Source organism: Sparus aurata, chromosome 14 (assembly GCF_900880675.1).
Source record: "Sparus aurata chromosome 14, fSpaAur1.1, whole genome shotgun sequence".
NCBI classification, from domain to species: Eukaryota; Metazoa; Chordata; class Actinopteri; order Spariformes; family Sparidae; genus Sparus; species Sparus aurata.
The window spans coordinates 17,931,580-17,944,610 of NC_044200.1; the positions used below are offsets into that span (position 1 = coordinate 17,931,580).

The following is a 13,031-nucleotide window of genomic DNA, read 5'->3' on the forward strand; positions in this document are numbered from 1 at the left end:
TATTTGACAGACAAAAAAAAAAAAAAAAAGTTTGCAAATCAACGAAAATTATTTCTAACTAATGTGTTTCTGCTGTTTACTTTTCTTTTTATACTATTTTCATGAGCGGTATTGAATTTGACTTGGGAACGGGCACGGGAGTAAAAGGCATGTTGTAAAATTGTCAGAGGAAGTGGAAATTGGTTAAATTGGTTTTACAGTGTTGGCCAGCATATTGTAGCAGTGGCATGTTGCTTCACAGTTGTATTAACGTCAAAAGGTCTGTTTTGCTTTACTTGACTGTTGCTGGCCTGCAGTCTTTTGTATCCAGATTACTTTCTTGCTGGTTTGAGAGGCTAAAATTTTGACAAACGATATGTAGCCAGGCTTACTATAAAATTAAAGGGAGCTGGACTTTCTGGTTCGAAAATGGAAAGTGCTTTTTTTCATGTGATGCAAATAAACTTCAAAATGACAACATTTTGTAGTCTCATTAATAAAAAAAAAAATAATCAAAACATTTATTTAATTAAATAGTAATACACAAACAAGACCACAAGAAGCAACCACAGGAGCTTACAGGTTCAACAGGTCTTGCTAGTCATGTCCACACTCAAATGAGCAATGAGGTCCATTTTCTTTCCACTTGATCACCAAGTCCACATCTCAGCATCATTGGTCTTCAGTGGTGACCTGCACTTGTGCATAATTTGTAAAGGCCTTCCTGTTGCACTTCTGAAGAGTGGCTCCGAGCTGCTTCCCGGGGCCCATCTCGAATGTATGAGGGAACTGCTCTCCCTGCATCCTCTCGTAGATCTCGTGCAGAGTTTGCTCCCACTTCACGGGCGACACCAGCTGCTTCACCAGCTGCCGGCGCACGTGTTTCTCGTTCATGTAGCGTTTGCCGTCCACGTTGGAGTACACTTTGATCTCAGGGACACGGACCTGACAGGGAGAGAAATCTAGCTTAGTACGGAATCAATCAAGGTTTTCAGAAAGTGGTAGCTGAAAAGAAAATTTGTCGAGGTTGGAAATAAATTTTATTCAAAGAGGCTGTGACCATAGTTTTAATTCTTCCGTAGCAGACAACGGTAGGTTGATAATAGGTTTGTTATAGGGCTGCAACTAATAGTTATTGTCAGATTATTCTGTGGATTAAAGGTTTAATGATTAAAACATCAAATATTGTGAAAAATGTTCATCAAACTTTCACAGAGCCCGAAGTGATGTCATCAAATTGCTTCAGTATATATAAAAAAAAAAATCTCTGAATAATAAAAAAAAAATTTGAACTATGTATTTTTAATGCATGCTGGTTAGGTGTATGCATGTTCAGGAGTGCCATTTGAGTTTTACTGACCTCCACCTGTCTGAGCACCTCTCTCAGGGGTTCAGTAGCTGACGCCATCAGCTCAGTGTGGAAAGCACCGCTGACTGGGAGAAGTTTGGTCCTCCCAAAGTGGAGATTTCTTGAGTTTTGCTGGAGGAAATCCAGGGCCTGGAGGACAACACAGTTATGATGAGACAGTTTATATAAAGAAATAATCTTTTACTGAGATTATCTCATTGCATTTTAGAAAAAGCAACAAGAATATTGAGGGTTTTTTTTTAATCAACACTTTCGAAGCTGCTGTACGCTTCATACCTTTTGGTGCCCTGCGATGACCCGGCCATCAGGAAACAGGTAATTGGCCACAGAGCAGACCGGCTCCTCGATCCCGAGCTTCTTGCAGTGCTCTTTAGCCTGCACACAGGCATACTTATACTGCGCCTGTGGTTTACCGATGACTGACAGCATCCCACTAGGAACCAGCTCTGATGCTTTCTGCATGGCCTCTGCACGAACCTTCACAGCATACAGAGCTACAAGACAAATGAGTAAATATGAAGTACCGACTAGCTTTTAAGTAACCTAGAGCTTTATTCATATACAGTAATAGTCATGTTTACCATCTGCAAAGTTCATGGAACCGGAGAAAACCAGGGCAGCAAATTCTCCAACGCTGAAACCTGCAGCAGCAACACACATCTCAATGGCCTGTGGACAGAAGAGTATGACAATATCACAAACATATGCCATAAAATATTAATTAATGTTATTTTATTCAAAGGGAGCTAGTGCTACAAGTAATAAAGTACATGTTTTATCATTATCATAAGTTGGTTATTATTTAAATTAATTGTTTAGTCAACAAAAATGTCAGACAATAATTAAGATGCCTAGATGGTCTGAGGCGTTCAAGTGCTCGTTTTACCTTCCAAAATTTCACACATTTTTGACATTTTCCCTTAATAAATGACTTAAACAATGAACTGACTAAATAATTATACAATAATAATATATAGCTACCTTGGGGTTCTCGTGGTTGAGCCTCTCCACCGCAGCCAGCGAGGTGACGAACACCGCCGGCTGACAGTGCACCGTCTTCATCAGCTCCTCCTCGGGTCCCTCCAGGCACAGAGACAGCAGGTCGTACCCGAGGATCTTCCGAGCCGCCGTGAACATCTCTTTGACGTTGGGGTACTTCAACATTCCTCTGCCCATGCCCACAAACTGGCTGCCCTGGCCGGGGAACAGGAGTACGGAGCGGTTTCTGGGGTCCTTTCTGGGTCTCAACTGCCTCCCCTCGGGCTGGACGCTGTCCGGGAGAGGAGCGGGGTTTTCTGGGGCTCCATTCGGGCTCGGTGGCTGGTTGGTGGACAGCCTCCTGCTCAGAGACACCAGCGACCTGACCTTCCCTCTGGAGGCGGCTGTGACAGCCGTTGATGCCAACATGGCGTACTCCTCACCTAAAGGTGTCTTTACAGGCTAAAACAGACCCATAATCTAGAATTAAACTCTTAATCGAACTGTGATGAATGAACGAAAAGCTCAACTTTTTACCTAATTAGCAGCTTCTCTACTGTCCGCATGACACAGAACTGAGAGCTGCCATGTTGGAATTACCAGGGTTGATTCTGTTTTTCATCCGGGGTCCCGTTCAGGCTCTTTCCCGCTGCAGCGCCACCTTCAGGTCACAATATGTAATGATTTTAATAAATAACCTTGATACGTACATAACATATTTTCTACATCACCTTTAATCAGAAGAAAAGGAAGTATTGATTCCACACTGTTCAAATAAGTCCTGCTTTTCAGATGTTTCTTATGTGAAAGTGTGAAAGTAGTGAATGTAAAGTACTGTGACCGGTAAATTATAATATTGTATATCATTACATTTTTATTACTCATTAGTAATTATGAGGGAAAAAAAGGATTTTAAGTTGTGGTTGGATACACTGGAGACAATTTAATCATCATTTTCATTACGGATTAATATACTTGATTGTTTTCTAGATTATTAGATATATTTTTTTATTTCTAAATATCTAGATAATAGCGAGCAATGCCACCCGCGTGCTTGTCTTGTCCAACCAGCAGTTCAGACCTCCAAATTATTAATAATACATTTAATTCATTAAAAAAAATAAACGTGAAGCTAGAACCATGATTTAAAAAAATTTAAAATTAAACATGCCTCAAATGATTATCAAAATTATACGTTTTTAATTTGAATAATTCTGTCAATCATCTGATGAATTAATCTACTAATCATATTAGTTGTACTTCTGAATACTCTCAGGTAGTTTCATTTATAACAAAATGCCCTATTTATTTATTTAGTATATTTTGTAAGGTAGCTAGTAATTTAAGTTGTTAAATGTATAGATACTGTAGACATATAAATAAATGTAGTGAATGTAAAATGTAAAATGTTTCGAAATGTAGAGTATTAGAAGTAGAAAGAGGTAAAGTTAGCTTCAAGGAAGCCTGATAAAAGAGACATTTGTACAAGAGAGGCTGTCCAGAGAAGTGACAAATATCACAAAATTACATTTTATTATTCACCAGTAAACTTTATTGTACAAAACTGTAAATCTCTGTTGATCTTAATTGAAATGTGTTAAGTGTCCATTAAATCCAGCATCACACTGCATTTGTCATCCATCTTAGTGTGCATTTCAACATATAAATATAATACAATGCATTTTGTATTGCAATTTACGTTTCTCATTCCACTTAGCAGAATTCCTTTGTTCAGAACTTGTCATCGTCACATTTGTCCGTTGGGTTTCTCCTGTGATTCGTCCGATCCGTCTGAGAGGTTGGCGGCCTCCAGCTGCTCCTCCAGTCCCTCCTGGTCCTCCGGCGTCGTCACACTGTTCTGATCGCCTTTTACCTTCAGTTTAGTGATGAACTCGTTGCTGGCCAGCGCTCCTTCCTTTTTGGGACACAGTTGTTTTGATAATAGGCGATGTTCCAAACGTTCTATGAGGCAAAAAACAAAACAAAATTTGATTCTTGTAGTGTTCACTGATATATATTTGACCTAATTAGTTTAGCAGTGTTTTTCATGTTTCTCCTGTTTTACTGATGGTAAAGCGATGCAGACGACCAAAAGGTTTGTGTCTCTGACTTACAAAGTGCTCTATTATATTAATAAAAGCGTACAGCACCTCCAGGAGAGATGGGCGTCATCAGGCGGGTCAGCTGGACGTTCCAGTGTCGTACGTGTTGACTGGCATTCCTCAACTTCTCTTGTACCTCCTGGAATAAGAAAAGCAAACAAAAACGTTCTCATGTTTCCCTTAAGTAATATCAGATATGCTGCATGCTGAGCCAATCCGATCACTCTTACCTCCAGGTGCTGGTGGCTCCTCTGGCGGGAGGCCCGCAGGTCCTGGAGCTCCTGAGAAGCTGAGTGAAGAGCTGAGGGGGTGTCCTCGTCGGTGCTGCCGTCTGAGGCCTCCTGGATGAGGTTCTGCAAGGCCCTCTGCTGCTCCTGGAGGAGCTGGAACTGCTTCTTCTTCTCGTCTTCCACCTGCAGCAACCTGGAGAAGAGAAGCAGGAAGTGACATCATGTAAACTACAAATGTCTGCAAAGTTTGACTTGGTTCAGAGTTTTTAATTTGGGCATTTGTCCCCCCTCCAGTAAAAATGTCAAAGTAGCAAACGACTTTTATTTTGACAAAACACCTTGCTGAGTGGATAATATTCCATCACAGTTTAAATTGCAACCTGGTACTGATGTTTTGTGGGTTTGTTTTACATAATTATAGACATTTCCAGCATAACTTCTTTCAGAAAATGCACAAATTGGTTCACAAAAATTTACCAAAATGCAGTAAAATAATAATAATATAATATGAATGAATGAATGAATGACTTTTATTATTGTGTCATGCATACATGTATGCCCAGCCCGCATGGCTTATAGGACACCAAAAAAGAAAAGAAAGAACCAAACCAGATCCAGAGCACAACTGGATCAGCACAATAACATCAGCACATCAAAAATTAATTAAACAAATGTACCTGTCGTCTTTTCCAGGCTTGAGAAATAAAGCTAGCAGTTTTAAACACATTGAAATTAAACAACCACTCCAGCTTCTGCCCATCAGAGCACCAAAATATTTCAGGGTTTTGTTCATAGATTTCATGAAATAATACCTCTCTCAAATCGTCATACTTTGTACAGTATAAAAGGAACTAAGACTCACTCTCTACTTCATCTAGCTCACACAGTTCACATATTCTATTCTCCTTGGGAATATTTTTAAATCAACCAACCTCAATGGCCAGAGGAAGAATACCAGATCTCAACTGTGCAACTAAAGATCTTTGACTTCTCTGTAAACATGATGTAACATATAATTCAGGTCCAAAATTAGATTTAATCTGCATATATGTCCTTAATTTTGGTTTTAATAGGACATTCTCAAACCATTTCTCTTCAAATTTCAATAGAAGCTTATTTTTAATGAAGTTAACGTTAATAATTGTCCATAAGTTCTTCTAGAAATCAAAGAAGGAAAAGTTGCTTCTAATGACTGCAGAACTTGCCTTAGAATCACCACATTTTTAAGTTTCCTTCAAAGTAAACCAGTATTCATACTTCCTGTTTACATCCCCCAAAGCATTATGGGAACTGTAGTCTCAAAACTTGCATGGTTATCCCGAAAATAGGCTCTTATTTTGCTGAACACTGAAACATTCCTCTATCAATCTACATTCATACAGATATTTACCCTGTGTTGAATATCTGTGGATGTACTGACAACAGAGGTCTCTGTGTTTGTTACCTCTCCAGCTCCTGCCTGGCCCGCTCCTCCTCCAGCCGGGCCTGGATCTCTATGTTGAGAGCGGCCTCCAGTTTCCGCTGTGTCAGCTCCAGCTCCTGGATCCTCTTCTTCTGCTGCTCAGCCTCCCTCGCCCTCTCCTGCATCTCTGCCTGCATGCTGTCTCTCAGCTAGGAGAACACACACACACATATATACACACACCAATTGGATGGAAAGAACTGACCTATTCCTGAATCACCTTTTCCAGGAATGCCATTATTATGTCTCCACCACTAAAAACCACTGAAGGTTAAGCCCGGGTTTTATAATGCCAGTGTTTCATGCTGTTTTCAGCGATCAGAGGCAATGGGATGGACTCTGATTCCATTTCAGCGAATTGTAAATAAAGGTTGTCATCTGGAAAACCTTCTCTTACCGTCTCGGCCTCTTTCAGCTGTCTCTCCAGCTCCATCTGCACCTCCCTCTGTTTCCTCCTCTCTCTTTCCTCCGCCTCCCTTCGCCTGGTTTCTAATTCACGTGCGTGCTGCAGGACACAAACAAATCAAGGTGAAAACTGACTTCGTGTCAGAATTAATTGCCCCTTCGCGGATTTCCCTTCACTCTCACCTGTATGATGCTTTCTATCTCCAAATCCTGTCTGTCCTTCTCTTTCTCCATCTTCTCCATCTCTTGGAGAAGAGAGTCGTCTGATTGGCTGCTCCGGCTGCTGCAGCTGCTCCGGGCGCTCCTGCTGCGCTCCCGTTGGCTGTGCTCCCGATGGTCCCGCCGCTTCAGTTTGAGTTCGTGGTGAAGGGAGGACTTGCCCTCGCTCTGGAGACGGAGGGCCGTCTGGATAGCTGAAGAGGTAGCAAACACATTTTGCTTACTACTACTTTTACTGATGTTTCTTTGTATTGATTAATTAACAAAAGGGTAGTATTCCTTCACATCTTTACAGAGAAAGTACTCATTTTCGACACTGAACTGTCAAATAGCTTTATCAGTTGTCGTTGCAATAAAAGCAGCATCCATCTACAGCCATGATTCATGAACAATTAACGAAGCTGGGATCGCCACGACTAAAGCAAAGATCTCAACCAACGTACATTCGAACTATGACAACAAAAAGTCCAAATCAATAGCGCTAAACAAAGTTTTTGATTGACATGATGTTAAGGAAATGCACCAAACTCACTCCGAAATAAGTATTTGACACCAAAGATGTCATGGGAAAAAATACTTATTCACTTTATTGCATTTAGATGAGAGTCACTTTCATGACTGTACGTCAAATATGAAGCTACAGACAGCAGCCTGTTAGCTTAGCTTAGCTTAAAGACTGGAAACAGAGGGAAACTGCACTGTCCACCGCTAACAGAATCCTCATACAAGCAGATCTAAATCTCTCAACAGATTTTTATCATATTTGTTTAAACAAACAGTGTAAAAATGTCCTTCCTGGACTCTCTTCTAGTTATCAAGCGAGCAGTTCCCCCCTGTTTCAAATCTTTGTGCTAAGCTAAGCAAACGGGCCGATACCTGTACATTCATATTAACTGTACGGACATGAGAGAGGTATCCGTCGTCTCATGTTACTCTTGACAAAAAAGAGAATAAGACTCAGTTTATTTCCCAAAATATAGAACTATTCCTTTAAAAACATCTCATCTGAAAGCAGTGAATTGGATTATAAGCCACCGGTGACGAACATGTGATAAATCACAGCAGTCAGACTGTGATTTCTGACTCTGTATGCTGATACTTATACACACCAACACACCTTGAGTCCACTCCACCTTCTGTCTCTGGTCCGACGCACTCATCTCAAAGGTCTTATTGTGGGTTTTCACACAGAACATGCAGCGCTTCCCCTCCCGGTCTGGAATTGCCTGACGAAAATCAGCAAACGCGACACACTTCAAATTGGTGCTTGGATTATGGCATCAAAATACAAAGATTATAGGGTGTATGTGCTGTAAAATGGCTGTGTTTGAACACACCGCGCACCGCAAAATAAACATGCAGTGTTTACACCACCCACCTCGATGATGCAGCTCTTATCAAGCTTGATTTCCCCTCTCTTGTCTTTTAAGTCCTCGCTGACGTAGTAAGCCATGGTGGAGGGCTTCAGCACGAACCAGCGCTCAGTCCAGTTCCTCCGCACATGTCCCTTTTTCCACATGTAACCCTGAAGACAAGGGGCGGAGATGAAGAAGGAAGACAGAGAAAGAGCGATGACGAAAGAGGTAAGACGACAGGACAGGCGCTCACCCTCTTGAGGACGTTGTGATACATCTCCAGAAAGACTTCCTCCAAAGCCAGACTGAAGGCCTCGGCGCTGGTGACCCTCAGCAGCCGGCCTGCACCCATGTGCTCCAAGAAGCTCCACACAGACATCCCCTCGACGCACCCTGTGGCATCCTGGGATATCAAGTCCTCCAGTGGCTTCCCATCCCACTCCTGGCTCATCGCTGTGGAGATCTTCTTGAGGAGATACTCCACCTGAAACGTGCTCAAACATTAGGAAAGTTTTTGCAGGAGAGATAACTAAAACGTACTGCCTGATCGCAGCCGTCGATATTTTATCAGTATATTTCTGCAGCATATATCTTTACAGAGGAAAGCTACTGCGCTGATAGTACAAAAGAAGGTTATTTTCGGCTCCGTCGACAGGAAACCAAGCGCATTATGGAGGAAGCGGGGGAAGGAAGACGCTCATTAACTCACTTACTTGCACTTGCTTTTTTCTGCTGTGAAAAAATGTAAAATGGTCGGACATCTGTGGGACACACGCTGGTTTTATACGGAGCATCATTTTACTTTCTGGCAATAAGGCGACCAAGTCAAAGATGCTCAAAACACTTGGTGTTGCCTTGATTTCCTGTGTTATTTGTTTCCCTAGTTATCTTTATTTGACTAGTAAGTGTTAATAAAGGAATTTTTGCACATATGGCTAATAAAATATGACCCTTTTCTCTTGCTGTACACTTTCACAAATACATATATTTTACACCCCTGGTCATAAAAATTCCCTTAAAATAAAACTCAGTTGATAAAATCTTGATATAATCCCTCCGCCTCCTGTTTCACACATTAAATTCCTGTCTCACTGACATGTTTTACCTCCTCTGGTATCATCACCAGCGGGTAGCGGTCCTCAGACAGGAGGTTGAATAAACAGAAGAGCTTGAAACAGTCTCTTTCAGATAGCAGCGCCCCGGCCGGTAGCCCCTTAAAGTTCTTCTTCCTGGTCATCATCCAGCATAAGTCGTCGAACTTCTCCTTGTCGAACATCCCCTCTTTGACCTAAAGACAAAAAGAAAATATCTTTTTAATTAAACAGGATTAAAACTTCATGTGTTAGAAACAGTTTCACCATAATCACCCGCTAAACTTCATCTGTTTTTTTTAGCTTTTGGACAACAACTCAGCTCTTAGGCCCAAACAAGTACGTTTTTTCAGGCTTTCTCTACACGGACAGTACTCGTGTGTGGGATCAATTAACTGTTGTTTTCGCTCTTAATGAGATTTATTTGTTTTCTATCCACTAATCAATCATTATCACAGCAACAATAACTGTAACTCCAGCAGCCATATGTAACCGCTGACGTATAATTAGCACTTTTTCAAATCAAATGACTGTGTTTTGGTATTATTTTAGGCTTTGGTCTGTCTGTATGTGTGAATGTAATGTGTTGTTTATTTTATCAACTGTATTTTAAGTATATTTGTTTTACAGACTCCCATCTCAAGTGGTTTATAAATTAAAATGCCAATTTAAACAGATATTGAATGACAATAGAGTTAAAGTTGTAACAACAAGACATACTCTTAATATTTATAGACACTTACGTAAGCACAATAAAGAGTGTTATAAACCCTTTATTAAATGTTTTTGAGCTGATTATAAATAAGGCATTAGGTTCACACAAATATACTTGTTTTTTTCTTATTAATGGTTTTATTTTTGTATCTATTTTGTATCTTTGACACAACGTTAAGAGGTTACAAGGTAAAACAAAACTACATTTAAGTCCTTTTGTATGTCATTTTAAACGGTTACTCGACATCATTGTAAGTGTGGGCCTGCCCCCAGTTAAAATAAAGTTAATAATGATAATAATAATAAACAAAAACAGGATATAAAATCAAACATTAAAATTAGTTTGAAATTGTGAGTATCTTGTTTAATCTTTTTTTTTTTAAAAGAAAATAAAACCGATGTGAGTGATCATGTAATGTTTACGCTACAGGCGCTCATTTAAATCATACAGAATTGCATATAATAATAACAATAACAATTATAAAGCACTTTTCATTCAAAAAGCAGGAAGTGTTTTCCCTAAGTTTGGAAAATCTACAGCTACTGCAAGTCCTGGAGAACAATAATTATCATATAACATCAAGAAAATAAAAGAAAATGTGTGTATTTTTCGTGCCACGTTGCTACTGAGAAAGTGATTTCAGCGGTACCTTATCCAGTATGTATTTGTTGAGGTAGGGCATGTAGCCATGATTAGACACCGGCCCGTCATCATCGTCCTGGAAGTGCTCCTCCAGAGCCACGGGGTCGTGCGGGATGTTCAGCACTGTGTACAGGTTGTGAGAAAGCACCTGGACAAGCGACACAGGGAGCTGTCACATCACATCTCACAGCATAAAGATGAGCACATTGTCTAAAAGGTTTCCTGGGTGAGCTCCATATTTCATCATGCATCCACACAAACACATGCACAGACAGCTAGTCCTCAACCACTGAGCATGTCAGGACAGCTGTCTGCTATTTCCCTGGATTCTTCCCTCCTGTGGGGGCCCAGTCAGGCAAGTAGGGACTGGACAGAAAGCAACATGAAAAGAGGACACAGGAAAGATTGCAAAATAAGACTTCTGATTGTTGGTCTTTGTACTGCCTTATTGATTGGAGCCATGACGGTGAGGAGGATTATGTCAATAAGTGTGTTTCTGGGCCACAGGGAGAGCTTGGACTTTGAGCTTGAAGCTGAAACTGGCCTCACACCTCCCTCACCTCCAGTCTGAGCAGGTTACGTGTCTGTTGGAAGAAGTCTTGAAGCTTGTACAAATATTTGGCTTTCCTCGGATTTCAAAGCTGACTCATGTAATACCACTTAACAGCATACAAGGACAACAACCATATAAAGACTGCTGAGCTTTTATTTGACTTAAGCCAGAAAAAAAGGTTATTTAAAGGAAAAACCAACGCTGTTTGGTATAAAAGTGTGTTTCTGCTCCCCAGTGGACGCCCCTCGGTCTCTGTTTCCTGATCTTAAAATATGACCACAATCTTTCCCTTCTTACCTTCAACTGCGACTTGGACACCTTCCCGCATTTCTCCACGTCCAGCGACGTGAAAGCGTACCAGATGGACTTGAGGAGTTCGGCTCTTAAGTCCATTTCGGAGAACTTCTTGCGCGCAAAACATCTACATTTCCAAGTGCGGCGCGGCGGCTTTTACGCAGCGACTGGCGAGCGGTGGCGGCGGGTCGCCCAATAAAATGTGGGGCAGAGTACAGGCTGCTCTACAAACTGCAAGGGACCGAAAGGAGTCAGATGTAGGGCAGACTTAAAGAGGCGGAGAGTAGAGACCGAGGCCCACACTTTCCTCCACAATACATTCTTTAAAATGATTTTTTTTTAAATGTCACAGTTTGGTTTACGGTCTTCACAACAGACCTTTTCCTGCCATCTGCCCCAAACATGTTCCTGAATGAAATGGACGAAACTTTCAGGGCGAATGTAAACACATCCGAAGCTAAATGTCCGAGGTTAAAGATATTTATCCACACAGTGGTGCTGCAGGGTGTATGTCTGAATTCCTCAGATGCTGGCAACCAAAAACCAAATAAGAAGGGTTGGTGTTATCAGAATGAGGAGGCAGGATTTAAAGGCACACCCATCTGTGTCAAGAGCCTGAAGCCATATTTATTTTAGCAGCTACAAAAATCTAAAAGATTGAAGGACAAACACACAGAAACATCTTTAAAGGAGCATTATGTGATAAAAAAAAAAAAGTAGTTGAAAACATTAAAACAGTTACTGCAATTGTTAATAAAAATGTGAAGAAACAACAGTTTTGACATTATGACCTCTGTGTATTTGCACGCTGACCAGCTAGCCTAGCATCGGGCTGTCCTGGTTTAAAGCTAGCGGTGTAAATACCAACACTCCTAGACCGGACCGCTAGCTGCACAGCTAACTGAGCTAAGAAGCTAAATGCAGCGAAAGTTAGCAGCAGTTAGCGGTTACTGTGGGGATGTTTTCTTTTGGGGGCCAATTCCTACATAATGCACCTTTAAACATCTCTGTAGGTTATGTGAGAAACATAACATTTTCAAGTGCGAGAAGTTACATTTTTCAGATATGTTCGAGGATTTTTAACTAATCAAAATACAAATTTGACAACAAATTCGTTGATCATCATGAATCAAGTGTGTTTTCAAGTTTGCAACCGAAAAAGATGTGGTGTAGTACACAGGTAAAACCCCTTACTTTTATTAAGATTGTGATACTTACATCCAAAATAAAGTGATTATATGTTCTTCTCACTGCTCCTCTTTAAATAGTGTTTTCGGGCTCTGGAGATCTGAGAGTCACTATAATTTGCACCTCTCTGCCTCCATTTTGTGTCACTTCTGCTGAGCATTTGTTTTGGCACACCAGAAGTCATAAATGGTGCACATTAAACCTCCCAGCCCAAAATAGTTCTTAGTGATTTCATGAGCAAAATGCCCCTTGTGGTTTCCCTGACTTAAGGTGTTGCTTGGGCATCTCTCAGAGCTCATCTCTTTTTTTTGTGTGTGATGAGACAGCTGGTGGGGATGCAACAACCTCAGGCGTTAAACAAGGACAGTGTAATCAGACAGAAAGCATCCGCATGTAGGCTAATCAATACCATAATTAGGTCATGCATGGTAGTCACTGTGTAGAGAGGC

The 13,031-nt window shown here is 41.0% G+C and overlaps 2 protein-coding genes and 1 long non-coding RNA gene across 4 annotated transcripts; 1 reads left to right on the forward strand and 2 right to left on the reverse strand.

Moving 5' to 3' along the window:
* Nucleotides 1–471: 471 nt before the first annotated feature.
* Nucleotides 472–2,971, reverse strand: mcat (malonyl CoA:ACP acyltransferase (mitochondrial)). Of its 2 annotated transcripts, XM_030440465.1 has the most exons (6): nt 2,864–2,971; nt 2,330–2,788; nt 1,930–2,017; nt 1,625–1,842; nt 1,340–1,477; nt 472–924 (listed from the first exon to the last, which is right to left on the reverse strand). In XM_030440465.1, the coding sequence occupies exons 2-6, from the start codon at nt 2,753–2,755 to the stop codon at nt 652–654; spliced, it is 1,143 nt and encodes a 380-aa protein (XP_030296325.1). In that variant the 5' UTR covers nt 2,756–2,788; nt 2,864–2,971; the 3' UTR covers nt 472–651. The 2 variants fall into 2 exon arrangements, with proteins under 2 accessions (XP_030296325.1, XP_030296324.1); XM_030440464.1 differs by having other exon boundaries at nt 2,330–2,918.
* LOC115595693 (uncharacterized) lies at nt 2,647–6,239 on the forward strand. Its single transcript, XR_003986754.1, has 3 exons — nt 2,647–2,775; nt 4,665–4,881; nt 6,111–6,239. It is a non-coding gene; the product is annotated as an uncharacterized LOC115595693 (long non-coding RNA).
* Nucleotides 3,843–11,895, reverse strand: def6c (DEF6 guanine nucleotide exchange factor c). The gene is made up of 12 exons (XM_030440463.1): nt 11,398–11,895; nt 10,555–10,695; nt 9,205–9,387; nt 8,353–8,583; nt 8,123–8,269; nt 7,862–7,970; nt 6,709–6,938; nt 6,518–6,625; nt 6,103–6,269; nt 4,659–4,851; nt 4,477–4,567; nt 3,843–4,288 (listed from the first exon to the last, which is right to left on the reverse strand). Exons 1-12 carry the CDS (start codon nt 11,491–11,493, stop codon nt 4,074–4,076), a joined length of 1,911 nt encoding a protein of 636 aa, XP_030296323.1. The 5' UTR covers nt 11,494–11,895; the 3' UTR covers nt 3,843–4,073.
* Nucleotides 11,896–13,031: the final 1,136 nt, after the last annotated feature.